Source organism: Sus scrofa, chromosome 14 (genome assembly GCF_054392235.1).
Source record: "Sus scrofa isolate SSC_HxYL_T2T_F1_AM1 chromosome 14, Sscrofa_HxYL_maternal_Yorkshire_Landrace_v2.0, whole genome shotgun sequence".
In the NCBI taxonomy this organism is placed as follows: Eukaryota; Metazoa; Chordata; class Mammalia; order Artiodactyla; family Suidae; genus Sus; species Sus scrofa.
Genome location: NC_139396.1, coordinates 140,987,353 through 141,014,412, shown reverse-complemented (window position 1 = coordinate 141,014,412; position 27,060 = coordinate 140,987,353). Strand labels below are relative to the sequence as shown.

The 27,060-nt window shown below is 39.0% G+C and overlaps 1 protein-coding gene across 2 annotated transcripts in view; it reads left to right on the top strand.

The window, feature by feature from the left end:
- LOC106506120 (uncharacterized) overlaps positions 1 to 27,060 on the top strand; it is a 396,310-nt gene that overhangs the window by 321,915 nt on the left and 47,335 nt on the right. For both annotated transcript variants that reach the window (XR_014825797.1, XM_084993374.1), the window contains exon 5: positions 23,764 to 23,866. Coding sequence is in view for 1 of the 2 variants with exons in the window: in XM_084993374.1 (XP_084849500.1) it covers positions 23,764 to 23,866 (103 nt within the window). In the remaining variant the exon portion in view is untranslated. The remainder of the gene's footprint in view (positions 1 to 23,763; positions 23,867 to 27,060) is intronic.

Sequence of the window (27,060 nt, the reverse complement as noted above, 5' to 3'; positions counted from 1 at the left end):
AAAACTAGCGGTATACCGCCTTGTTTCAGACTATATTTATAAGGTGTAGGGGTGAGGTTCAAGGAGTATTAGCCTAAAACCAGTGCCTTAATACTTTGTGTAAATCTGAACTCTTGCTTGCAAGTGGTAGAAATCTAACCCAAACTGGTTTCAACATACAGGGTAACATTAGCCAAATGATTTAAGTCTAGTAAGTTTGAATCCTGGGGCTCATATCACTTTATTAGTGTTTGGCCCTTTTGCATCTTTCTGCTTTGCTTATTTTCTGTGGTAGCCTTCATTCTGAAATGGTTTCTAATTCGTGGTAGCTCCGTGCAGCTACAAACATAGAGCAGAATAGATTCGAGTTCAGCAGAAAGAGGTGTTTTCTTTCCCATCAATTCTAAAAAATTGGATCTCATATCATTGTCTTTGATATGCCTGGGCATTATCATAACCTGGAATGACCTGATGTTCAGACTGACCACTCTTAGTGACATTTCAATCCCTGGAGCCTCGGGGAAGGGAGACACAACATCTCTAGCTCAATAACAGGGTTTGAGAAAGGGGAGGTTTGCCAAAGAAAATGAGGAGGCAATGCCCACTAAAGGGGAAATAGCCATTAGGCAGGCAAAATTCACATGGTCCACAATACACTGCTACCCTCCCACTCTTACTCCCCAGCCCCTTCTCATATAGAAAACTCGGGAGCTTGTGTTCTCCCTCTGCCCTAAATTCTATCCCTTGATGAAACACACAGCCCTCCTGCTAGGATCCCCACTTCTCTTTCTCGGCTCCTCCTGATAAACACACATCCCTTTATAAATCCTCCATTAGTTTTTATGTTGGCCTCTGGGCTCTGGTGTTCTGAGCCGCTTCTCAGAGGTCTGCTGACACACCCCACGTATTCACTGTAAGAGTATCCATTTCTTTACAGGACCATCTTTCAGGGAAAGTCACTACTCCATCAATATCCTTTCACACTGTTTGCTTTTGTGTGTGAGAGCATTCAAGCAGCAAGGGAGACCTACTGAGGTCATCAGGAATTTGCTGGTGCATTCTGTCCAGTACTGGGGAGTCTCCATACTAAACAGAGAAGCAAGCTGAGATATCTTGACTGCTCAATTCATCATGGAACTAACAGGACATATGAGGTGGGATGATGAAGAAAATACTGAGGGGATAGGGAAGAGATGTATGTCTAAAAAATGTCTAGCAGAACCTCTTATTTTTTTTTTTTATGTTTACCACACAAGGTTAGGACTTGAATCAGTTTTCCAGGAGCTCATGCAACAAACGATTCTATATTGAATCTCTAGGGGAGGTACAGTCTCTGCTCACCCTACAGTTTGTCAGCTTCGCAGTGGGGAAGACTCGGCTACCCTTTGATTGGATCAGGTATTTCTCCACCTACTCCGGTCAAAGGAACTAAAATGTATTGCCTGTTACAGCTATTAAGTTGTCCATGGTCGGTGCCCAGTGCAGTCTACAGTGAAGGTTCCAGTTCCTGATGTCCTAGTTAACTTTAGGGCGTGTCTTTGCACTATATCTAAATTCTTACTAGTCATTTCACAAAGTGCCATCCCTTTGTCACAGTACGAATGAAGGAAGAGAGAATATTTACATCAGTGCATGAGGCCTTCGTCCTAGTGGAAAGGGGAATCGACATGTATGATTTATTCATAATAAGTTCAGGACTGTCATTTTCAAGGCAAAGGCCTCCTCGCAATTAGAGCATAATTTGTGTGTGGATAGTCTTTGCCAGCACCCCCATCCCTTCTTAGAGCTAGAGAAAGGAGATGTGTCTTAAAAGAGTGTCTTTGTTACCTCTCTAACTCACTTCGGGATGCTCTAACAGAAGCATTATGCCACCATTTTTCCGAGTTCCAAAGAATTTCTACCTGGGCCCACTTATCCTTTCTAAATCAGATTATGCACACACTGACATCACGTTTAAATAGCATAGCCTGTATCTCCACCATGATTCAACGTTTAATCTTGGCTTTGCATTGCCTGTGGATTACATGCCATACTCTTGTCATGTCGTGTTAAAATTTTCAGCCTTTTTTTTCACCATGACATCCCAGTCATAGCTACAATCACACTCTGGCCATTTCCCAAATATACCATGTTCATCGATGCCATACTGACGTTACAAGTGTTTTCAGTTCAGTATGAAATGACCTTCTCTGACTGGTGGTAGATATCCTGTACCCAATCAAGTTGTTACCCTTCTGTGAAACCTTTCCCAATCCTTCAGCAGATATTAGCTCCTCCATCCCCTGTGCCTCTTAAGGGGCCTCTTTTTGATTTATTATTATTGTTGTTTTGCAACTAGACCCAGCTTTTATCATTACGCGTCACATAAATGGTTTGTAGTAAATTTGTCCTTCCTTCCTATTTTTTTTCCATTCCTTCCTCCTTTGTGTTCTTCCTTTTCTTCTCTCTTCTTAATCCATTCTTTTTCTCTCTCATGTGATATATACATTGCTTACACTATTCATCATTAACTCAATGTATAATACTGGAAAAAAGAAAATCCCTGCATTCTTGGTAGTTTCATTTGAGCGGCTTAAGAGGCTGTACCTCACGGTGTGTGCTGAGTAGTGATGTAGACTATATATTGATGACAAGAGATGGGTTTCCAGCTTGGAGGAAGGCCCTCATGGAATTTAGGCTTCTGCTCCCATGGAGACTGAGATGGAGGACTCTTTCTCCCTTGGTGATTACATTTCAAAGAAATGGCCCCTAGATCCTTGAAAAAGACATATAAAATTGCAAGAGACTTTTAAAAGGCCTTCTGTCTCAGAGGGACAGACTAGGAGTTTACAATTACAAGTTTTCTAAAGAAAATACTCTAAGAACAGGAAAGTCAGGATGTAGAGTCAAGAAGAAACCTGTCTAAAAGTTAAGAAAGCAGAGGGAAACATTAGAGTCACCTTGGTTTGGGATGACGGGGCCAGGACAGTCTGATGCTCTGCTCCAGGTTGCCCCTCATCCTCCAGCAAAGCAGCTCAGGCTTCTTCTAAGGTCAGATTCAGAGGTCAGAGAGTCACAATAAAATCCGAAAGGCTTCTGGGGGCCTGGGCTCAGAACTGGCACACTGTCACTTACACTGCATTCCTTTGACCAGATTGCTTAAGCATTTTATGATGAGGCCTAAAAGTGTGGTGATAAATCCCACCTTTGATGGTGTGAAAAGGGGGGTGTGGAAATACACAGGTCACTTGGCGATATGCCATGATTGGAAAGTTGAGGTATTTGGACACCATTTTAATCAGTCACACTGATTCTCCTTGCAGAACTGTAATCATAAATGGCAAAAATACATATATTATTTTAAGTCTCCTCTGAAAACAAAGACTTACTTCTCTATAATCAGGGAAATAGATTTTTTAAAGATGTGCATTCTGAAATTTTCTCAAAACTGCTATTGTGGAAAAAAATTACCATGAAATATATCTCAACAGTCACATATTTATTCACTTAGCTTAAATGTCAAAAAATGAATGTATTCCCTATGTTCATAGCCGGCATGGGCAGCTGAGCATTCAGCACTCTTTGCACAGTGCAGAGAGCCTGCTAACATGCTTATTGCTTCTGCATTTATGTTTTCTCCTTGTGGTTACTCTCTCCACTTGTGTTGTCGCAGGTGCAATCCTATTGAATAAATCTCTTAGAGGGTTTGGGCTGCAGGTGGAAATTTGTGGAGATTTTTAATGTGACAGAGTTCTTAGGACTGAGTTTCTAGAGTCATGATTGCTGGTAAGGAAGTTATTGATACTTGATTTGAACACCTGTAATTAAAGATGTTGGAATTGGCTTTTTCCCATTTTAACCTTTTTGTTTTTTCCTGGGATTTACTACCTGTATATATGAAACTTTTTGGATAGACACTTTCAGAGAACTTTGTAAGTTGCTTTAAAAATCTTTGTGGTGTGTGATACTTTTGGTGCAATATGTGGAATTATCCATATCATTATTTCCCACTTTAATTAAGTGCTTTTGATGTATCAGGCAAGTGTTACTTTATTTTATTTTATTTTTTGTCTTTTTGCCTTTTCTAGGGCAGCTCCCGTGGCATATGGAGGTTCTCAGGCTACGGGTCTAACCAGAGCTGTAGCTGCCAGCCTACACCAGAGCCACAGCAACGTGGGATCCGAGCCATGTCTGCAACCTACACCACAGCTCATGGCAACGCTGGATCCTTAACCCACTGAGCAAGGCCAGGGATCGAACCCGCAACCTCATAGTTCCTAGTCAGATTCATTAACCACTGAGCCACGACAGGAACTCCAGTGTTACCTTATTTAACCCTCTCCTCAGATAATCCAGTAAGAGATGTGCTATTATCCTTATTTTACAACTGACAATAAAAAAAAAAAAAAAAAAAAAAAAGCTCTCAAACTTGAAGGGAGCTTGCCCAAGTTTCCATAACTAGGAAATTATGGAATCTTAGTTAGGTTTGGGTCTTCATGATCAAGGATCATGTTCTTTTCCACTCAGCTTTGCTCCCACATACAAGTTAGAACAAACAATTATTGGACCTTTTCAGGATTCTTTACAAGGTCCAGGAATATGGACCTTCTCAATCACTACCCACCCCCAGTCAATATACATCCACTGAGTTCTTTAGAACGAATCCTCTATATCTTACTCCATCCAATGAAAGTAGTCTCAGGGACCTGATAATATTAATATTTCAGTATTTATAGATTCAGACTATTTCCCTTGTGTATTTTTCAGTTTTAAATCTTTATCACTAAGAAGCTATTGGCTGTAATCTTAATTTCTATGCTCAAAATTACCATATATATACATATATATGTGTGTTTGTGAATATATATATATACACATTCTGAATTCTGAACATACAATTTATATTCTGATTCTTCTTTTTCCAAATATGAATACATTTAGCCACAGCAATCCATAATTTAAGAACAAAATTCAGTGACTAGTGTACTGATATCCTCAACCTCTGAACAAACAGTGAAACAAGACCCACAAACATTTTTTTCCCTTGCCCTGAACCTTTAAATGGAAATTAGTCATACTTACTCCTTAGTTATATTCAAAAAAAAAAATTAGTGCTGTTCATTTTCTTAGAGGCACCACTAAAAGATGAGGAAAGCAAACAGTTCTATATACTACAAAGAATCTTAAATTATCCTTCAGAGACTGAAACCAGAGGGATAAATTCTGGAAAGAATTTGCATATATTGCTTGCCCATGTTTATTTAATGTACTTCTAAATATTTTCCTATGACCTTGACCTATATATTCAAAAATAAAGTAAAATTTGAAGACTTCTGCTTGTTTTGAGGAAGCAAAATCAGAAAAGGTTTGTTTATGGTGATAGTACCTCCTTATGTTGTTGTGATGAGGAACATAGTAAAAGCAGCAGAACCTATGTGTCAGAATCAAGCTTTCCTATGCATATACTGAGTGTCTGGTGGGTAAAATGTCTTTTTGCCTTTTCTCGGGCCGCTCCAGCGGCATATGGAGGTTCCCAGACTAGGGGTCTAATCGGAGCTGTAGCTGCCAGCCTACGCCAGAGTCACAGCAACGTGGGATCCGAGCCGCGTCTGCGACCTACACCACAGCTCACGGCAACGCCGGATCCTTAACCCACTGAGCAAGGCCAGGGATCGAACCCGCAACCTCATGGTTCCTAGTCGGATTCGTTAACCACTGAGCCATGACGGGAACTCCCTGGATAAAACCTCTTAAAAGACCTGTTCTTCAGTAATTTGTCATAAATATGTGGATTCATTTGTGCATGTGCAGTTTATTAGCTGAATACATCCTAAATAGTAAGTTCTTTAGAAATATCATCTTACACCAGCCCTATCAGGTTAGTATTATCATCTCCATATGGTGGGTCACTAAATGATTGATTCAATATGTATAATCTTTAAATATATAATCAGAATATGTGTATTATGTATGCAGTGTGTTAGGTACAGTGGATGACAAAGGCAAGATCTGTGGTATCATTAGGAATCTCAGTATGACATACCCTAGTTTAGTCAGTAACCCAAAATATCCTATTTTAAGCTCAAAGGTGTTTCCTGCTATAAAAGAGTTTCTAAGCGAGGAGAGTTCTTTTAGGAGAGGTCCAGTGGAAATAGGACAAGGGCTAGTCTAGCAGAGGCAAATGCACAGGCAGAGACATTGAATTAGAGAAACGTAATAACAACATTGTGAGTTTGGTGATTTACATTATCCATCTATACTAATATTAGGAAGGAAGGACTAGATTTAAGGGAAGGACGGTTCCTCTGGTAAGAGGTCTCCAGAAGACAATGTGTCATGAACTGTTAGTCTTTTGTGAACTTTCCTTCCCCTCCCTGGAATTCTGCTGTGGCTCTTCATCAAGGAGTGGATGCACACTTTTCAACAAAAAGTATTCCGCATTGCTTTCCTTGGAAAGGTTTGCCCCAGGTTGGCCAATCTCACCCCTTTCAAAGACTGAAGTGAATGGACCATCTCTATGCTTACAAGTATTAAAGGCCACTTAAAACTGCAGCTGCTGGGGAATTCCCACCGTGGCTCAGCAAACCAACTAGGATCCATGCGATGCAGATTCAATCCCTAGCCTCACTAAATGGGTTAAGGATCTGGCTTTACCATGAGCTGTGGTGTAGGTCGCAGACATAGCTCGGATCCTGCATTACTGTGGCTGTGGCTGTGGCCGGCAGCTACAACGCCAATCGGACCCCGAGCCTAGGAACTTCCATATGTGGCCCAAAAAGAAAAACAAAACAAAACAAACAAAAAAAGAAAAACTTCAGCTGTTGGAAGTCAGGTGCGACCACCACAAGCCAGAATCTATCCAAGAGAAAACCCAAGCAGCTGCTACAGAGCCAAGAATCAGAGACAGAATTCCGATGATGTAATGGAACCGCCAAACACAACCCTCCCCCGAAGGTATAATTCAATTCCTTTTTCTTCTTCTATGAAGGAGAACTTGATAGCTTTAACTACACTGAGCAAAAAGACTTTGAGATGTCTAAACAAAAGGTAAATCAGAACTAATATTTATGACAAAACATCCACAAGGAGTGTTATTCTACTTTTTCTTGCTTAGAAATATTAAAGTGGGTTAGAAGCTGGGAAGATATGCATTTTTCAATAACCAAACATCATTTATTTAACTTGCACTGCTGGCTTATTATTTCTTTTTTATGGGAGTAATTTCAGATACTGCAGCTTTCCGGAGAGAGTTCCACCTCCCCCTTCTCCGTTTCCCTCATCACTTCTACCCTTCACCAGTCAGTCTGTCAATCTATATGATTGTTGCTCTTTTTCCCTTCACTTCCTCATCACTTTCCATCTCAGAAAGAGGATCTTCTAACTCCGAATAGTGTGAGTGATAAGAAACTTAGAAAATTATCATCTTAAAGGGATTGATTTATCCAACAAATGACATTTTCTATTCCTTGTCCCACACCAAAGCAAAGTGGTGACTTGCCTGCCTTCACATCCTAAGTAGGGTTGAGCTGTATTCATTATATCTGGTTTGTTATGGTCATAAGTTATACTAATAAAAGCTGATATAGTGGATAGGATTGAGGTACATTTGAGTTTATAATTAGGATGAACCTTTTTTCCTAATAGATCTTGTGCTCTGGGTAGGCAGTAATTAAGTAAGCATCTCAGGATTCATAAAAACATAGGTAAGTTTTCTAATAACAGATTGAAGCTAGGTTGGATTAAGCTCAGAATAGAATTGGATTTCTTGTCAAGGAGCTGTCTCCGAAATCATTTGGGTGGGAAGGAAATTGCGTGAAGTGTGTTGAGGTCCCAGATTATGGCCAGCTCTATTCTCAAGTATCCTCAGAAACATAGCTGATGGGGGCTGTCACAGCTATTTAAAAGGACAAAATAGATCCCTGAAAAAAAACTTCAGATTCCATGTGAATGGCTTTTATATAGGATAAAATGTTCAGTCATTAAACTTAATAAATGCTGATGTCTGAGCAAGAGGGTATGAGTTGGCCTTGTGTGTGGAAGGAATTAGGCTTGGCAGTAGTAAAACCTTCTGCCCAGATGGAAAGACTTTAAAATGAAGACCAAAAGGTAGTAACTGAAACTAATTCTCTCCAGGTCTGGACAAGGCAGAGTTTCACTTGTGGTAAAAAGTCTCACAATGTCTTCCCAAGATTACTTCTTATTATAGAAATAAATGTTAAGTCATGTGTTTGAGAAGAAGCATAGGAAGAAATAAGTTAATTTTTCCTCTTCCTGTCTCTAATTCATAGCATAGAGGAGAGAGAGCAGAGAGGAAAATCAGGAAATGGTGGCGAGAAGGAGTGAAGGAATGAGTGAACATGGAGGAGGTATGGCAAGAAGGAAGGAAGGGAAGGCAGGAGGAAAACCGACACATGCATCAGTCATTCGGCGACCTGTAGGACAGGTGTAATCACGTTGAAATGAGCATCAACAGTATCCAAGGAATAAGAATAGGAAACTGTGCTACAAGTGGCACTTTTCAGCTTAGGAACTAAAGTAGATGACAGCTTGGAGTGAGATGTTACTGCAAAGTCAGCCATCCTGGTTTTTTCTCAGGGTCAAGGGATGGCTTGGACTGAAGGTTAATTCAATGAGTCCTTGGTTCCTATTGAAATTTGTTGGTAGTAGCATCTCTCTCTTCCTCACTCTCCCTCCATTCTTCTTTCTGTTTCAATAAATTAGTGAATTAAATCATATGATCTTAAGACAGGCAGGAGGCTAGCAGTTGGACACATGCTAATTATGGCTGGAAAATAAAGAAGGTAGTAAAAGATCTGAAGTCAATGATGTAGATTTATGGAGCAGACAGACAGATCTGGGTGGGATGCCCTACATTACAATCTATAAATGCTGCAGCTTTACCAACTTTGTTAATCTAGCTGAGACTCATTTTCCTCATCTTTACCACTCAGCCATAAAAAAGGACAAAATAATGCCATTTGCAGCAACATGGATGGAACGAGAGACTCTCATACTGAGTGAAGTACATCAGAAAGAGAAAGACAATTACCATATGATATCACTTATATCTGGAATCTAATAGAAGGCACAAATGAACCTTTCCACAGAAAAGAAAATCATCGACTTGGAGAATAGACCTGTGGTTGCCAAGGAGGAGGGGGAGGGAGGGGGATAGATTGGGAGCTTGGGGTTAATAGATGCAGACTATTGCCTTTGGAATGGATTAGCAATGACATCCTGGTGTGTAGCGCTGGGAACTATGTCTAGTCACTTATGATGGAGCACGATAATGTGAGGAAATAGAATGTGTACATGTATGTGTAACCGGGTCACCATGCTGTAAGTAGAAAACAAATTGTATTGGGGAAATAACAATTAAAAAATAAAAAATAAATAAGGTGTGAATAAATGTGTTCCTCTTGTGATGGTAATGAGGAATAAAACACAGAAGTGTTTAACATGGTCCTTGGCGTCAGACATTACAGATCCCATAGGAATGAAGTAAACAATCCAAAATTAAATTCTTTTTATTTTTATTTATTTATTTATTTATTTTGTCTTCTTTGCCTTTGCTAGGGTTGCTCCCGTGGCATATGGAGGTTCCCAGGCTAGGGGTCTAATCAGAGCGGTAGCCACCAGCCTACGCCAGAGCCACAACAACGCGGGATCCAAGCTGTGTCTGCGACCTACATCACAGCTCACGGCAACACCAGATCTTAACCCACTGAGCAAGGCCAGGGATAGAACCTGCAACCTCGTGGTTCCTAGTCAGATTCGTTAACCACTGCACCACAACAGGAACTCCTAAGATTAAATTCTTGATACTAAGGAAGAGCAAGAGGCAGTATAGGGTCCCAGAAAGAGTTTTGGCTTAGGACACAGTTAAAATTCTAATCCTTTGATGTGCTAACACTTTGCATTAGATATGCTGTTTTACTTTTCTGAGCTTCAGTTTGCACATCTGCAAATGGAAATGACGTACCTTGTGGCTTTTGTGGGAATTATTCATAATGCTCAGGAAAGAATAGCTCAATCATGAAGAGAACTAATTTATAGGAAGAGGATATGGAAAGATGTTGTATCCTTCTTAGCTACCTCTTGAATTAGGCTATGAAGATTTAAGTAATGAGAACTTCAGGTAAAGATTATCAGTCCCTGAATAGAAGATGCAGAAACTGCTTTGACATGTTACTTGAAGCCTGAGGAATATCTGTCATTGGGAATGGAATTATTGTCTAAAGGTTGGAGATGGTGGGGAAAAAAGGGGGTAAATTGGTGAGCATCCAAAGCTGACAATTACTGACATGATTAGCCTGTAAAAAAGACAAAGCAAGCATAAAAAAATGAATCTATCAAATAATTAACAAAAAGCATTTCTATCTGTCAAATTCACTCTGACCTGTCTTCCTAAATATGCAGCCAGATATCTAGAAGTTTCCAGACCCCAGAGGATTAACTTCTAAGAAATCAGGACATGGCTACTTACCTTCTCTATATTCATCATTACTATTTCTCTCTCTTTTCTTCTCTGAGTCTCCTCTTTACAGAACCCTTTCTCTGCTACAGAAGCCGTATGGTGGTAAAATATAGCTTCCGTCCACTCTAATGTGTACATATTAAGGAGTTCCCATTGTAGCTCAGCAGTAACAAACCTGACTAGTATCCTTGAGGACACGGGTTCTTTCCCTGGCCTCGCTCAGTGGGTTGAGGATCTGGCATTGCTGTGGCTGTGGTATAGGCATGCAGATGCAGCTGCAATTCAACCCCTAACATGAGAACTTCCAGATGCCACAGGTGCAGCCCTAAATTAAAGCAAAAAAAATAAAAATAAAATGTACATATTGTAATCCCACACATAAGCAACAACTCACTCTGTCCAAATTATCTGCAAGTCTGTATTCAAAACACCTGTAAGAGAGAAGGCACTATTTACTCAACTTGTATCCAGGACCACTGGGTTGTTTAATCAGCTGCTCCAGGGGGTCAAGGTCATTTCATAGACAAGGAAAATGGTATGAGTTGGTAGATATTACAAAATGTAAATAAGCAAGAGTTGCCTAAAGGGATTGGATTGAAGCTTCCCACTTTACAAGAGCATTTAGGGGCTGTTCTGCTCACACATTGGCTTTGTTCAAGTGAAGTGATGGGAGGTAGACATATGGAAGAGAAGAAATGCTTAGCTGGACCAAGTCAGAGGGGAGAAATTCAGTAGACTGTTGTTTTCCTCTGCCAGCCAGAATAGAGCAATTCAGACTTTTCCATCATTCTTTCCACATTTCAGTTTCCCGTCAGAAAACATGTCTTGCTTACTTAAGGCTCAGAATTTTCTTGGGGAGTCAGAGTGAGAGAGTTTCTCATCACATCCTGTTCAAATAAAGGACCTTACACCAATCCCATTCACTTAAAAGCAAACCCAGCATTAATCCAATAATTTTCTGCATTGATGGTTAAGCAACCTTCCCATAAATGGAAGAATAAATTTCACAGTATTTCCCCACTCATTGAGGGTAACTGACAGATGACAGTCTCTGCATTTTCACGCCTCCACACCCCAAGTTACCCAGATAAATTCTACTATCATTCTTATGAAAGCTTCTATATGAATCTTAAACATTTTTTATGTTAGCTTTTGTGTTGATAAATTTCCAAAACCGCTAAGTTTTAAGGTCTTGTAAATCACCACCCTAGGTTAATGAAGAATGACATGGGAATGAGTTGAGCAGAAGCTACAGGGGCTATCAGTCAACCGCTGTCCTCTCCCTGACCACCTTAGCCAGCCCCCATGCCTTCTTCCAGCTTAGCTCTCTATCTGAGCTGCAATTCAGAATTATTTCAGCATAGGACTGTAACATTGGTTATATCTAAGGTACTGGGATGGATTGATAATGCTGTCTAGAATACATGTTGAAGAGGATCCTGAGGTTTTTGTCTAGATTTACTTTGGAAAGAAAGCAGGGATTGATATTATTGGCTCTCCAAGAATAGAAGAGAGTACCTGCATGCGTGCCATTCAGTATACACTACTGCATTTGTCAAAAGGAGCCTGGACACTGGGGGAGTGCTGTTGTTTCCATACTGGCATTAAATCATTGGAGATATGATTATCACAACATATTGCAGCTGGGCTCAACACACCCTCCCTCTCTCTCCCTCCCTTTCCACTAACTACCATTTGAAGTAGATACTGTTATCCTTTCAGACCAGGAATCTGAGGGAGTGGTGGAATTAGGAATCAGGCCAGAGCCTGAGTCCTGTACTCTAAACCCCTGTGCTAAATGGACCCAGAGTATAGGGAATTAAGGCTAATGCATGGATGCAGGATAATCGGGTAGAGACTCCATAATATGCACTTAACCCAGCAGCCTTACTGCTAACTTGATTTGGATCCCTCCTTGTCTCTTTTACTTCTACAGCAACCCTATGGGATAGCTGTAATTACTCTTAAATATGCATCTTTAAAACAGCTTGCAACTGCTCAAGACACGAACAATTATAACCCCGAGTAAGGAGAGATCCAAGTATATTTTGCTCTATGATTAAGATATTGGTGTTTGGAAAAGGGCTCACTAGAAATATAAACATGGGATTTCCCATCGTGGCTCAGAAGTTAACGAGCCGACTAGCACCCATGAGGACACGGGTTCAATCCCTGGCCTCGCTCAGTGGGTTAAGGATCCGGCGTTGCCGTGAGCTGTGGTGTAGGTTGCAGATGCAGACTGGATCTGCTGTCGCTGTGGCTGTGGTATAGGCCAGAGGCTACAGCTTCAGTTAGACCCCTAGCCTGGGAACCTCCATATGCCATGGGTGTGGCCCTAAAAATACAAAAAAAAGAAAGAGAGAAACATAAACATTAACACATTTGCAAGCCCCTCCTTAGTTTCAACAATGATATATTTCAATGAAAAAAATTAAAGGGACAAGTTAAAAAAGAATTCTGGTTGCTGTGGAGTGCTGTATTTGTGTATATTTATTGTCAAATAGTATCAAATCCACTTCACTGAAGGCAAATATTTTGTGAACTCATTTGTGTTTATAATTAATTGTGTATATCATTTCTCATCTGTCAATTATTTATGTTTTGTTTTAAAGGGCAACAAATTCATAAAAATTACAGTATTAGCAAAACCTTCCGTCAGCCACTTTTCCTTCCCCTAAGTAATTTGTGTCTAGAGAATCTGTTTCAGGTCGATTTATTTTTATCAAACCTTTGCTTGAAAAAGTCTCTTTTGTGCTTATGACCAGTGCAGATAAATCTTATTCTCCTCATTCCCAATCCATTGCCTAGGCAACACACACAGATGGTCAATAGTTCACAAAAGTAGGCAACAGACCATGTAAACAGCCTTCAAATCATTACCAGCACATCTTGATAATAAAGCCAGAATTCTGCATCAGAGCCAATTGCATGTGCACACCTCCATATCAGTCCTCTTGGGAAAGGCAACAACTAGGCTTTCTAATAAATACTGTGTGATTTCAGCCTATTATTAGCATGGCTGCTTCTCTACATAGTCATTGAACATCAGAGAAAGAAACCTTATTTGGCAGAAAAGGGATTCATTTTCTGCATCCATTTTTAGAGTCAGAAAGGTTTATCTATAAGGAATTAGAGAAAAGAGGATCTTCCAGTGTGGCACCTAGAAAGCTGGAACTGTGTCCACCAACCAAGCAGCAGGCAGGAAAGATGTACCCCAGGACACAGTGGAATAAACAAGGACTATTACACATATAAAGCTAGGATCAAATCCTCTCTCAATCATTTACCATATGGGAGACACTCAAGCGGATTACTTAACATTTCAAAGACTATTTCTTCATCTATGAAGAGGAAATGATGAGAGTCCAAAATGTTGTGCTGATTAAATGAGATAATGTCCATAGCACTCTGGCTAAAAATCCGTGTCAATATAGTTGTTGAGCAAAAGCCGGTTCCTGACTAGTACTGTCCAGCATCTCCCTAGAGAAACTAAGATATGAGTCTCAAATCTGTCATTTCAGCAGAGACCTTTTGTTAATTACTGAGTGAACACCTCTACTAGAAAAAGGTGGCCTCTCTTTTGTTGAATATTAATTATATCAGGGCTGATATTTCTCCATCTTTTCCTGTGTGTGTGTGTGTGTGTTATTTTGTGTGTTGTGAGTAGGGTTGTCCAATTACTTCAAGGTCATTCTGTCTTCAATCCATTTATCTCCCTGTAATTGTTTAACTTGCCCTTTCCTCTGGGTTTGCATTTCCTTCCAGTATGCTTTTTTTTTTTTCTTTAATGGCCACACCCAAGGCATAAGTAAGTTCCTAGGCCAGGGACTGAATCTAAGCCACAGCTGCAACCCTAGGCCAGAAGGTCTCTACAGCAACACTAGACTCTTTAACCCACAGTGCCAGGCCTCCACGGTGATCTGAGCCATTACAATAGGATTCCTAACCCACCATCACAGTGGGAACTCCCCTCCTGAGAAATCGTATCATTTCCATTCTCTGTTCATTCAGGGTAAATACTTCCTTGTTCTAGGGATAAGCATGTAACTCAGGTCCCGGGCCAGGGAAAATTGTCACTGATTTTGTTGTTGTTGTTAAAGCAGTTTCAAAGGGGGTGATCTTTTCCTTCAGAGATGGTGGGCCAGAATCTAAAGTATGAAGAATCTTTCTCCAGAATGAGTCTAACACTGGTGCATTCAAAAGGGCAAAAAAGACAGGTTTTGTTGGCATGATTTAAGATCTTAGATCCAACTGTGTCTCAAGTGCAAACCTTGCGTCCTAAGCAAAAAGTGCCAAAGGATGAGGAACTCCTGTTCTAGACTGAATTCAAGGAGCCAGAAGTGACTTCCTTGAGAGAAGTGTTTGGTCGGGGTTAGAGGGGAAAAGAATGGAGGCTTGAACAGGATGCACAGGTGCACCACTATGTTAACATGGAAGAAGACAAATTTCTTGGCAGTGAGAAGGAAGACGGGGGGTATAGTTTGATTGGGCAGGTATGTGGTGGAACAGTTTTGTTGGTGGTACTTCCTTATTTTTTTTTTCTTTTTAACTCATCTCCCCGGAATTACAAAAGGGAATGGTGGCAAAACTCCCAATAATTAGTGCAAATAATCAAGACTACATGTTTCTGAGGAAGGAACACTGAATTCTCTGGATGATAAAGCAGTTGAAAGAAATAGGCAGAACCAAATATCAATGGAAGAAACAATGAGAAACAGTAAATCCTAAGTTCAAATCAGATCTCTATCACTGATAATCTATGACCTTAAAAAAGTGAACTCAGAGTTCCCATCGTGGCACAGCAGAAATGAATCCGACTAGGAACCAAGAGGTTGTGGGTTCAATCGCTGGCCTCGCTCAGTGGGTTAAGGATCCAGCGTTAGGTCACAGATGCAGCTCGGATCTGGCATTGCTGTGGCTGTGCTATAGGCCGGCAGCTATAGCTCTGACTAGACCCCTAGCCTGGGAACCTCCATAAGTCATAGGTGCAGCCCTAAAAAGACAAAAAAGAAAAATAAACTTAACTTCTCCAAACCTCACATTTCTCCCCTTAAATATTGAATAACAACACATACCTCATGGTGGGCATTGAAATAAGGAATGCCAATAGCCTGGTCTGTGTGTAAGTGAATAAGGAAAAGTACTCTAAAACGCTTTAGATTCTAAGAAGCCAAGATTCAGAAATCAAATTTGAATAAAAGTCACCACTTAGCAAAGATTAGCCTGTTCTGTCATAATTCTAAGAATGACTGTATCTGTCTTTATTTAGCTGTTTGTTGGTGGAAGAGGGCTGTACTCTTTTCAGAATCAACCTCCCCATCACCCAGAATCCAGCCTTGGTGGTGGCCCTTGGTTCTGGAGCACCTGCTGCTTTGCACTGGATCATAGTCATGATGGAAGTGTTCTCTATGGACAGATGACAGGATGTCTTAGATTATCCCCCAAATCGGGGAGCTGTTTCAAGTGTTAGGATGTTTTGTCCAAGATTCTTTAATCACTCAGCATCCGCTCTTCACAGATTTAATCTTTCTTCCAAGTGACCTAGTGTTGCAGATAAATGCTTCCTGTGGTCTGGGAATTCTCAACGGGCCATAATTAATTGCAGGTTAAGAAAATAAAATAAGGTAGCAGTTTTAAAGTTCTGAACAGAGAGAGTCAAGTGTTGAACCTAAACTAATTGGCTTACTGATAAAGTTTTCCTCCAGGGGCTCTGGGAGACCTTGTATTTTAATGAGTATTTGCCAAGATTAGAAGCTTTTCTAAGCTACTGCTATCCAGCTACCATGGGGAAAAAATGGTTGAAGAGTCTGAACTCTGTACCACTCTCCAAGATTTGCTGGATTCAAAAGGATATCATAGCAAAAATTACACTGCAATTTGGGATAATCAGTTCACCTTTCTCCAAGTTGCCACCTGAGAGATCTTCTTTGAATGTTATGATTGTACAGAGTTGAGACTTGGAATGGATGGGGTCTTCTCTGTCAAAGGTTTCTAAATTAAACCTGAGGCTTCCTGGTCCCCAAATTTATTCCTCTACTATAGACACACTCAGCCAGGGAGTTAAGAAATGTCTGTGTATTTTTTTAAATCAATTATGGAGTGATTTTTGTGTCTATTATTGATATTGCAAATGACCCTCTGATATCCAGAATCATTGAACTAGCCATTCAAAGATGCTCTTGTCATCGAAGGCCTCACTGAATCTTTCTAGTTAAAAGAGATATGACATGCACATGCAAGATGATACCACGTACTGCCTGCTGCATAAAGAATTGAAGAAAGTAGTTTTGATATCACCAGTGGCTGCTCTGATAAGTGGAAATTTCCCAGAGGAAGTGGCAGTAAACCAGTATTAAAATAAATAGAACTTAAATGAGAGGGAAAAATGAGGTAGTCCTGGGAAATAATATCTCTAATGAGGCAGAATGCTTGAGAGCACAAACTGTTTGTTTGGTGGTATAACACTTTTACATGTCTCCCGTTAGGAGTTGGAATTTAATTCCACACCCCGGAACATATCCTGGCCTTAGTGACCTGCTTATAACAAATAGAACATGGCAAAACGATGCCTCATGATTTCCTCCAAGGCTAGATGATAAAAGGTGGTAAAAGGCCTCAGCCCCTATCCGTCTTTTGAAACCCTAAACTGCCATGTAGGAAATCTGACTACACTGATGCTGCCATGCTGTGGAGACCACACAGATAAACTACTAGAGAAAGATGGAGATGCCTGAGATCCAGCTGATTTGTTCCCCAGGTGTCTGGGTTCCCAGTTCATGTACCAAACTTGTGAATAAGGAAGGCTTCAAGACAGTTTAGCCCCAGCTGCTGCCTGTCCTCAACTGCATAAGAAACTCAAGCAAAGAATGCCTAGCTTAGTCCAGACAACCCCTCCCATAAGAGTCAAGAGAGACAATAGTAGCAAAGTCTTGTTGCTCTTGCCTCTGCGTTTGGGGTATATTATTACATAGCAATAACTAAAACAGAAGAGTAGTGACAGGAGAAAAATATCACCCTAGGGCCAAGAGTAAAATAAAACTGGAAAGCATGGTTAGACCAGACTAAAGGAACCTTGAATGTTGGGCTGAGAATTTCGACTTTTTTACTTTCACAAAAGTAAAACATTTGGCATCTTCTAAAGATAATTCTGACAGGGATGTGCAGACCACCACTTGGAAGGAGGTGACTAACTCTGGGCAAGAAAATATTGAGAAGTGCTAATGATTTCTAAATAGTACCATCAAAACCCTAAAAGAGGGGAGTAGTGGGAAAGGAGATAAAGAGACTGATTCTAAACCCATAAAAAGAACAGTCCCACTGTAACTGCTGGCAGATCAACTTCTCCTGACTTATTCTTGTTTTATTACCACCATAGTGCCTTACACATGCTGAGCACATGGCAGGCACAATATATAGTCATGGGCAAGAAAACAATCATGGCTTAATAAATATATTTTTGGCTTGATAGAGGAAGAAGTTGGCTCTATTTTTGGCTTCACAACTTACTGATCATGTAAAAATTAAACAAACTCCATGGGACTAATTTTCTTCTATTCAAAATGCAATAATATCTGCCTCACAGGCTTGATGCAAGCAACTCATCTTCCTTTTAAACCTCCTCTTGGCCAATTATATCAATATCCATATCTTCTGCTCTATTGTATAGGCAGACTCTTCCACACATAATTCTCTAACCCAAATCTGTCTGCCTAATCCAGACCAATATAGCTGCCTGGAAACTTTATCTAGGTGCCTACAGATAATTCAAAATAAACATCAAAAATAAAATTGAGCATCTCCTTATTTCAAATCCCCCACTACCACCACTGTCTCAAAGTAGTTAGACACAGTCTAACCACGACTGAAGTTAGTAGATGCAAACTGTTACATGTAGAATGGATAGGCTATGAGAGCCTACTGTACAGCACAGGGAACTATATACAGTCTCTTGGAATTTACCGTGATGCAAGATAATAAAAGAAAACACACACATACACTCCCTTTCTTTTATTCCATCATGGACTATCCCAAGAGACAGGATACATATATCTGTGTGTGTGTATATATATATATGTGTGTATATATACACACACATATATATATATATCTTTCCTGTACAGAAGAAATTGGCACAACATTGTAAATCAACTATGATAAATTTTTTAAGTAAAAAAATAAAATAAAATAGGCTCCTTCAAAGGAGCTATGACTTAAAAAATTAAATGTTGATGTCAAAATCTGGCCCTAGTGAAAGACTATTAGGATAAAAATATTTATTTGGGAAACTGTCTGCACTACTTACATTTCTTACCACATAACCCAGCTATCTCTTCTAATCAAAGTTACTTATTGTGCTTGCATTTATTGTTTATTAAATAGGAATGAATTGATGAAAAGGAAGCGTTATGTGCAGTGTATATACATGTAACTGATGGATTTGAAAGTCATATGCCCACATTCACATACTTTAGTTCTCCTGTAGCTAAATTAGCTGCATCTCAAAACAAACATAAAGTTAAATATATATATATATATATATATATATATATATATATATATATATATATATATATAAAACCAGGATGCCCAATGATCCTATACATTGTATAGGCATTTGTGATTATATACTCATTTCCTGCTGTCTCCAGAATATCTCAATTTCCTTTACTTAGAAAACACAAAGTATCTACGGTGACATCTGACTCTGGGGGTTCTCGAGAATCAAGGGATGAGAACTCAAATCACAGTTAGCACATGCGACTCTTCCATTTGAAAGTTACTAGGTGACACAGTTCAGTCCATATTTAGAACCAGAGTACATATAGATTCTAAACAAAACATAGGGAGATAAAGTTATTATTATGTCCCTCTGCTAATGGAAAAGTTTTCTGTATCCCCCCAAATTCTCTTTGTACCTCTGGACCTTTCTCTGTGACATCTCATGTCAAAGAAAATACTTAGCTGGATTTCAAATCAATCTTAATTAAGGTTACAGCTAGATAAGAACTTCCTTTCTAGTCTGAATAACTGAACTTTTACTCAGTGCAGGCTTGATGCATTCTTTTATGTAATAATAGATGTGGAAGAAATTATAGTTCCTCATCCTAGAAGCTTCTTATAAGTCAGTAAGATGTGTTTTGAAGAGTTTCTTCCGTTCTTTTTCTTAGTGGCTATTTTCTTTCTTCCTTCCTTTCATACTTTCTTTGTTTCTTCTCTTCTTTTTTTTTTTTTAAGAAACCTGAACCTGTTTACATTTGGTGGATTTCGGAGGCAGCTGGGGCAGAGCCCAGGTTTACTGAGGGTGACTTAAACTGATGGAAGAGTATGAGCCAAAAATCTAATCTGCATTAAAGGAGACCTAGTTGACACTACTAAAGATGCCACCTGTTCTCTGGGAGCCAAACTGGCTTCTGTCTTGCTTTTCAGTTTATCCCATCTATATGCAGGTCCCACTGTCACTGATTCTGAGGAATAACTCATGAATGCATTGAAATGTCAGCTATTACTGCATCCTCAATATACTACAAGTGAGATCATTATTCCCGCCAAAATCCTTAAGAACCCATTCTTTAGGAGCTGGTTAAAAGAACCCTAGATATAATAAAAATATACAAATTTCTTTTTCCAGTGTTAGGAAAAACTGATGCTTCTATAAACACAACTCTATCCAAAAAATACTTTAGTGCAATTAGAGGCAATGTTTACCAGAGAGCCATTTAATAACTATATTTAGAAAGCTTTATGCATGCAAAAAAATAAGCATAAGCTATGGCCTCACCTACACTAAATCACCAGAAATGTAAGAGATATTTTTTAAAGCATATTTTTTCTTTAGTACAAGAAATAGAAAGTAGATAAGAAACAGAAATTTCCTAATAATGGTAGAAATTAAAAGGGAATGAGTTGATTCCAGTTTCAGTAATGCCAGACCACCCTATATTATATTAACCTCCCTTAAATAAAAATTTAACACTCTGGAAAAAAATCATAAAAATATGATTTTCAAGTATTAGAGAATGACAAAAAGCAGGCAGAAACATTAGGCTAATTGAGTTTTGAATGAAAGGAATGAGATCTATGTTTTATAGATTTTTACCCTTGGGGGAATTCCACATTACTATGGTACACAACTCATGCAGAAAACCTCGGGCTTGTCAGTGTGACGTGGTAGAGGACAGAGTCTGCCGCTGCCATAGTGGCTGGAAATTGAGAGAGTAACTGGGGAAAAAGAAAGAACCACAGTTGGGGCAGCCCCAAGAATTGCATATGAACTATTCTCCAATCCATAGCTGCCTCCTGAATTTCACATGTATGGATAGGGTAAACCAAAAACCCAACAGAAAGCAATCACTGCAAAACTGAAAATGCTGAGTAAGAATTTCAGCTTCTCACCACAACAGGGGAAAATAAACACAGTTTGGAGTTTGAATCCTACCAAATTAGATAGGTGTGGTCAAAACATGGGCATTTCCATTGAAATTCCAGAAGGAATAAGCCTTAGGAATATAGACTAGGTCTGAGGACTAAGAATTCACCTTAAAACTAAGGGCAAATCCAAAGCGGGGGGGGGGGGGGGGGAAGGGAGAATGCTGCAGGAGTTGCCTCGTGGCTCAGTGGGTTAGGAACCTGTCATTGTCACTGCTGTAGCTCTGGTTACAACTGTGGTATCAATCCCTGGAACCCAGGAACTTACACATATTTTTGGTGCGGCCAAAAACAAACAAACAAAACCTTACAAAGTATAAGCGATGTGCAGTTTCACTGTGCTTAACTAATAATTTAATTGTTACTAGAGGAAAAATGAACACTTTAGAGGAAAATAGCAGAAAACAGAGTCTACAGCGTAGCATTTAAAATGTCCAATGCACAGCCAAAACTTTTTAGGAATGTGAAGAAACAGATTTTAGCTAAGACTGAGAGAAAAAGCAATCAATAGAAAAAGTGTCACTATGACACAGGTGTTAAATTAGCAGAAGAGATCTCAAGGTGAACATCAACAAGACAAATTAATTACTCGTAAAAGAAAGAAATGGACATTCTATGATCTCAAAGTAAAATATATGAATTAGAAAATGTTCCTATGGTCTTAAGACCCAGCTGCAGCAGCAAAAGAAAACATGGTCATTGATAATGAAAACAGATCAATAGAAATTACTCAATCTGAAAAGAGTAAAATATAGATGAACAGGAGTTTATCTCATGGCTCAGCGGTAATGCACCCGACTGGTATCTATGAGGACACGGGTCCAAATCCTGGCCTCACTCAGTGAGTTAATGATCAGGCATTGCTGTGAGCTGTGGTGTAGGTTACAGACGAGGCTCGGATCCTGCATTGCTGTGGCTGTGGTGTAGGCCAGCAGCTACAGCTCAGGTTCAACCCCTAGCCTGGTAAATTCCATATGCCGCAGGTGTGGCCCTAAAAGGACAAAAAAAAAAAAAAAAAAAAAAAAAGAAAAAGAAAAAAGTAGATGAACAAAGCCTCAAACACCTGTGAGGTCATTACCAGTGACTCACTATATATATGTAATAGGACCCCCTAGAAGAAGAGGAGAGAAAAAGTAGTGGATTGCTTATCAAGAGTTACAATACTTATCATTTATTAAGCATTTACAATGTTTGAGGTACTATGCTAAGCTCTTTCATATAGAATATCATCTTCAATTCTCTTGTCAACCCATGTATTAGGTATTAGCACAGCCCAACTTTATAGATGTGCAAAATGAGACTCGGAGAACTTAATTGGCTTTCCCAAGTTCCTACAGCAACAAAGAAACCTAAATGCCATACATATCTTGTGTGTCTGACCCCTATACTTATGCATCTAACACATATTACCTTCCATTAATAAGAGTTTTATGAACTATTTCAAGTATTCTAAATCTGCTCCTACTACAATTTTAATGGGGATATTATTCTTCATCCTCTACTGACAAACTAAGGAGGACGTGTTCCAGGCATCATGCTGTCATAGTAACATTTTACAGATTGAAAAAAAAAAAAAAAAGTGTCATGTTTTAGAGCCAATTCTTATGAGCCTGCACGAGCCAATTGTACATATCTCTTTCCAGGTCCATGTTCAGTCACATCAGGCTGGTAGCTTAAAATTGGCATGGTAAAACATTTACACTACAAAGACTGGCAAACATAATAGCTTTCTTTCCACCTCCGTGCAACTTCCTCTCCCTCCCAGCAGAGCCAGCTAGACACATTTGCCAGCATACCACTGACATTTAACAGTTTCCTCCCAGTCCTACCTTAATGGCTTGAAATAAAATCTCTTTTTTTTTTCATAAACATACACATACACAAAAAAATCAAAGATAACAGTTACCTTCATGGATAGCATGAATCAAGAGGCACATGTGATCAATTTATTTTCTCCCTGTAGGAGAGCTCAACTTTCTTCTTTGCATTGACTCCATTCTCAGACTGTTACTTTGTGATGAAAGATGGCTAGAGAAATTCCAGGAGAAACAAACAAATATGTCCCTCTCTTGGTCATCCCAAACACATCCTAATATTAGTTTTTATCAGTTCTACGTTGGTTCCATAACTAACTGTACATCCAGTCCAATTTTGCGTGTAAGGAAGAGGCTGTGGAACTGCAAGTGGGATCAGCTCTTCCCAAAGCATATCGCTTATTATAGGAGCTATAATTTTTCAAAGGGAAGTGAGGGAATTTTTACAAAGAAGGGGAAATCTGAGTGGCATGGCTAAAATGATAATAATTTAAAAAATAATAGTAATAGAACTCAGCAGGTACATGAATATTCTGTTTTAAACTGTGATGTCGAATAGGAATCACATTGTCATTCCTAGGCCAACCCATGAAATAAGGCTGATAATACTTCCTTGGATTATGGAGACTTCTGGCCTTTCTACAACGTGCAGGTCTTTTATGCCCACTGGAGGCTTCACTCACACAGCATCTTCCTTGCCAATGAAGTATTTGAGTAAGATGTCAACCAAATTTCTTAGCAGCTGAATCATCTCCATGTCATGCCTTAGACGTTGTCTGGCCACCCAGCAGAGTTAGAGCAGTGTAGACAAATGGCACGGACCTGGTTAAAGGATGGGGAAAAAAAAAAAAGAAAAAAAGAAAGGGGAAAACTTTATTTTTCTAATGTTACAAGAGTATGAAAAAAAAAAGAATATGAGTTTAATCTTCTGTAGGTTTTTCAAGCGATCTGAAATTTAGCATAGGAGATATTAAATGCAATCCGAAACCTTGAAAAAGAATGTGAATCTATGTTTTAGTCTTATTTAAAATGAATGAGGCTGCCAGTTCCCATTTCAGCAACAATATTTTATAAATCTATGCTTTGTAGATTGATCCTGCTGCACACGTGGATTACCAGAGAGGTACTGCTTGGGTTTTCAGAGTGGAGGAGTGGTCCTTTGAGACACAGCTAAGGAGACGAGCAAAGACAGGTAAATCTCTGGCTTTCAACTTATTTTTCCTTTTATCACATCCTGTTGCTCTTTGAATAGGGTCACATTGCTGTCACAAATGCTTCTAGTGCCTTGGATGTGTTTACCATCTCCTTTTGCCCAACGTGAGGCTGGGTCCACATATTTCCAGACCAGCATTATGGGTGGGGACAAGGGACTCCATTGGTCAAATGCGTGATCAGAGTTCACTATTATAGAAAGACATGTTCTCTGCGCTGGATGAAGACACCACCTTTTCTTGAAAACACCACAGTGCAGTTTTGAAATTGTTGGATCTCAGACGTTGTCATTATGACTTTTGGAAGCACTTATACAAATGTCTATACCCTTTATCTTCAATACATCCTCTCAACTCTCCATTAACCTAAACCTTACGATTATTACCACTTCACATCTATTCCTGCCACTATAATGTCTCTTTTTTCTTTCATCTATCCAATCTAAATCCTTATCACATTTTAAAATCTGCTTCACCCTATTTCACCTCCTTCCCAAACCATTACTTTCTATGATAGTTCACTGATTCCTGATACCCTATAGGATTTATCATCGACATAATTCATTTTAATACTTAATCATGAAAGTTCTTTTTCCTTGTGTATTTTTATGTTTTTCGTTTTGTTTTTTATTTACATTTTTACAGACAAGGCTATCTCCACACACCTAAACAGATGGGCCAATGACTTCGTATTCCTTATAACTTTTGTTGCCATAGTGACCCCAATTATTTCCTCATACATTATCACAATTCTCTAACTACTGATATTTTAATTCTTGAATTTGGTGTATTTCAATATACCCAGGAGGCCTGGACAAAAAGAGAAAGACATATTCCTGGGATTTATTCCTGAGGTTTCAATTCAGAAGGTCTTGGATAGATTCAAGAACTGTGTTATCCTTTTAATAAAATTAATGCAAATTATTCTGAGGCACATAAGGCAAGACTGAACTCTGAAAAAATGTTTATGTGGAACTTTTAACTGACTCTTTCCAGAGTGTTCCTGAGTCATTAGTAAATGTCTTTTTAAAAATGAGAACATCTCTGTTCTCCGTGGAACCACACAGTCTCTCAACCTCCAAGCATTAAAAAAAAAAAGAAAGAAAGAAAAAAGAAAATAGAAGAGATTGCCGTTTTGAATGTGAATTTTAAAGACACCTAGCTGCCTCCAGACCTGAGATGCTGAGTAGCTTAGGTTTCTCTCACCAGCGTATCTTCCTGATGGAAGATTCCATAGAGAAAAGCCGTGTACTTGGATGGCCAATCGGTTGCACAACACTATCAGGATTTACAGAGATTAACTTGAACCCCATTGTCACTTGCCTAACAAATCATATCATTTGATTCTCATTTTTGATTTCCTGTCAGTTGTTACTAAAGGGTCATCAAAAATTCAACCCGGTTCACAGTCCGTTCATCTTATATGATGGGGATGTCATCTCATAGGTAGAAGTTTCTTCCTATTTACCTTATGAGAAGTGTTGGGGGTTGAGTAGCATGTTGAGATGTTTCACTGGCTCACCCAGTGCCCACCTAAGCTCCAGTGAGGTTTTCCCTTTTGAAGCTTCAGAGAGTGTAGACTGGTGAAGCACACGTATAGCAAAATTGTACAATAAAAATAGTCCCATGCTGGTTCCAGGAGACATGGGTCCTGGTGCCCAATCTGGAAAAAAATGATAGATAACTTTATTAAACCTTTTGCTAAAGGTTTTCATTCATTTTCTCATTTGAATTTCCCAACAACACTACATTGTCCATTTTGCAGCTGAAGAAATCATGCTATAGAAGATTAAATGTTTTGCCTAATGGTACAGAGCTTGTAAGTGGTAAAATGGGGATTTGAAGCAGGCAGGCTGATTGTGTAAACTACTCCAAAGTACTGAGATACTGTGTCACTGCTTCACATGTTAGGGACCTCAGATAACTTAAAACTTAATCTATACACATCTATTATACGTGTTTGCCTATGTGCCAGTTCTGGGTATTGCATGGGATTAACTTACAGTTCAAGTTTTAAAAATGTATGCAAGAGAGGCAAGGTAAAATGAAATGCCTACAGTGCCCTGGCAGGTCATATGGAGAATATAATTCCAGTTCAAATGGGTAAGAAGCATTTTTCCCCAGCCCACTGTGACTGTGTGGAAATGCTGACCTAAAATTGCAGTATCTCTCTTGCAATTTTTTCTTTTTTTTTTTTTTTTTGGTAGAGAAGTATGTGAAATATTTGACTTTAAAAAATTAGCTAAAAGGACTATGATAAATATAAAAATCCTCTAGAATGCTAGCCTGACTTCTATGCATTATACAAATGTAGTCGTCTTAATAGAAGTAGCCTTTGTACTAGAATACCAAAAGAAATCTCTTAGCTTACCATGATCTCTGATGCCTTATTCCTAAAATGGATCTGAGTGTAGAACTTTGCTCCATGTATTTTCTTAATAACTTCAACTCTAACCCATTTTAAATCTTCATATACTATATGAAAAATCATACTCTTGACCTTGAGCAACTTAAATTGAGATTGAGGATATAGAAATCACATACGTTAAAAAATGATCTGAAATTTATTTTGCAAAATCTTTCAGAAAGAACATATTCCCTGCTTGTTAGAAGAAGTAACTGGAATAAGATATTAAAAAAATAAGACTTTCAAAAGAGGAAATTATAAGAGAACTATAAGGATAAGGCAATTGAACTCTAGCAATGAGAATGCATTTGGCAAAATTTGGTAAAAAAGGAGCTAAGATTCTGGGAAATGGGTTTTGTCAGGGTGCATAGCCATTTGGGAGAAAAAAACTCAGATAGTTAAGTCTTTCAAATAACTGTAGGGTCTTTAAATGCAGAAAAATGTTAAATTTTATCTTGATAAATCCAAGGGTTAGGGTTAGCATCAATTAAAAGACAGCTTTTGTTTGGTAAAGGGAAACACTTCTCAAACTATTATATGTAGACAAGTCTGCACCAAGAATTAGTGAGTTAACTGTCACTGTAACCATCTAAAACAAAGATAGAGGGACAAGCAGTGCTGCTTAAAGATGTATTTTAGCATTAAAATGTGGGGTGAATATGGTACCAGTTCACAAACCTGACTGCTCATCAGAATTATCAATATTTTGAAACATGCAAACTTAAGCGCATCTGATTCAGTAGGTCTAGGAGAAGCCTGAGAACTTGT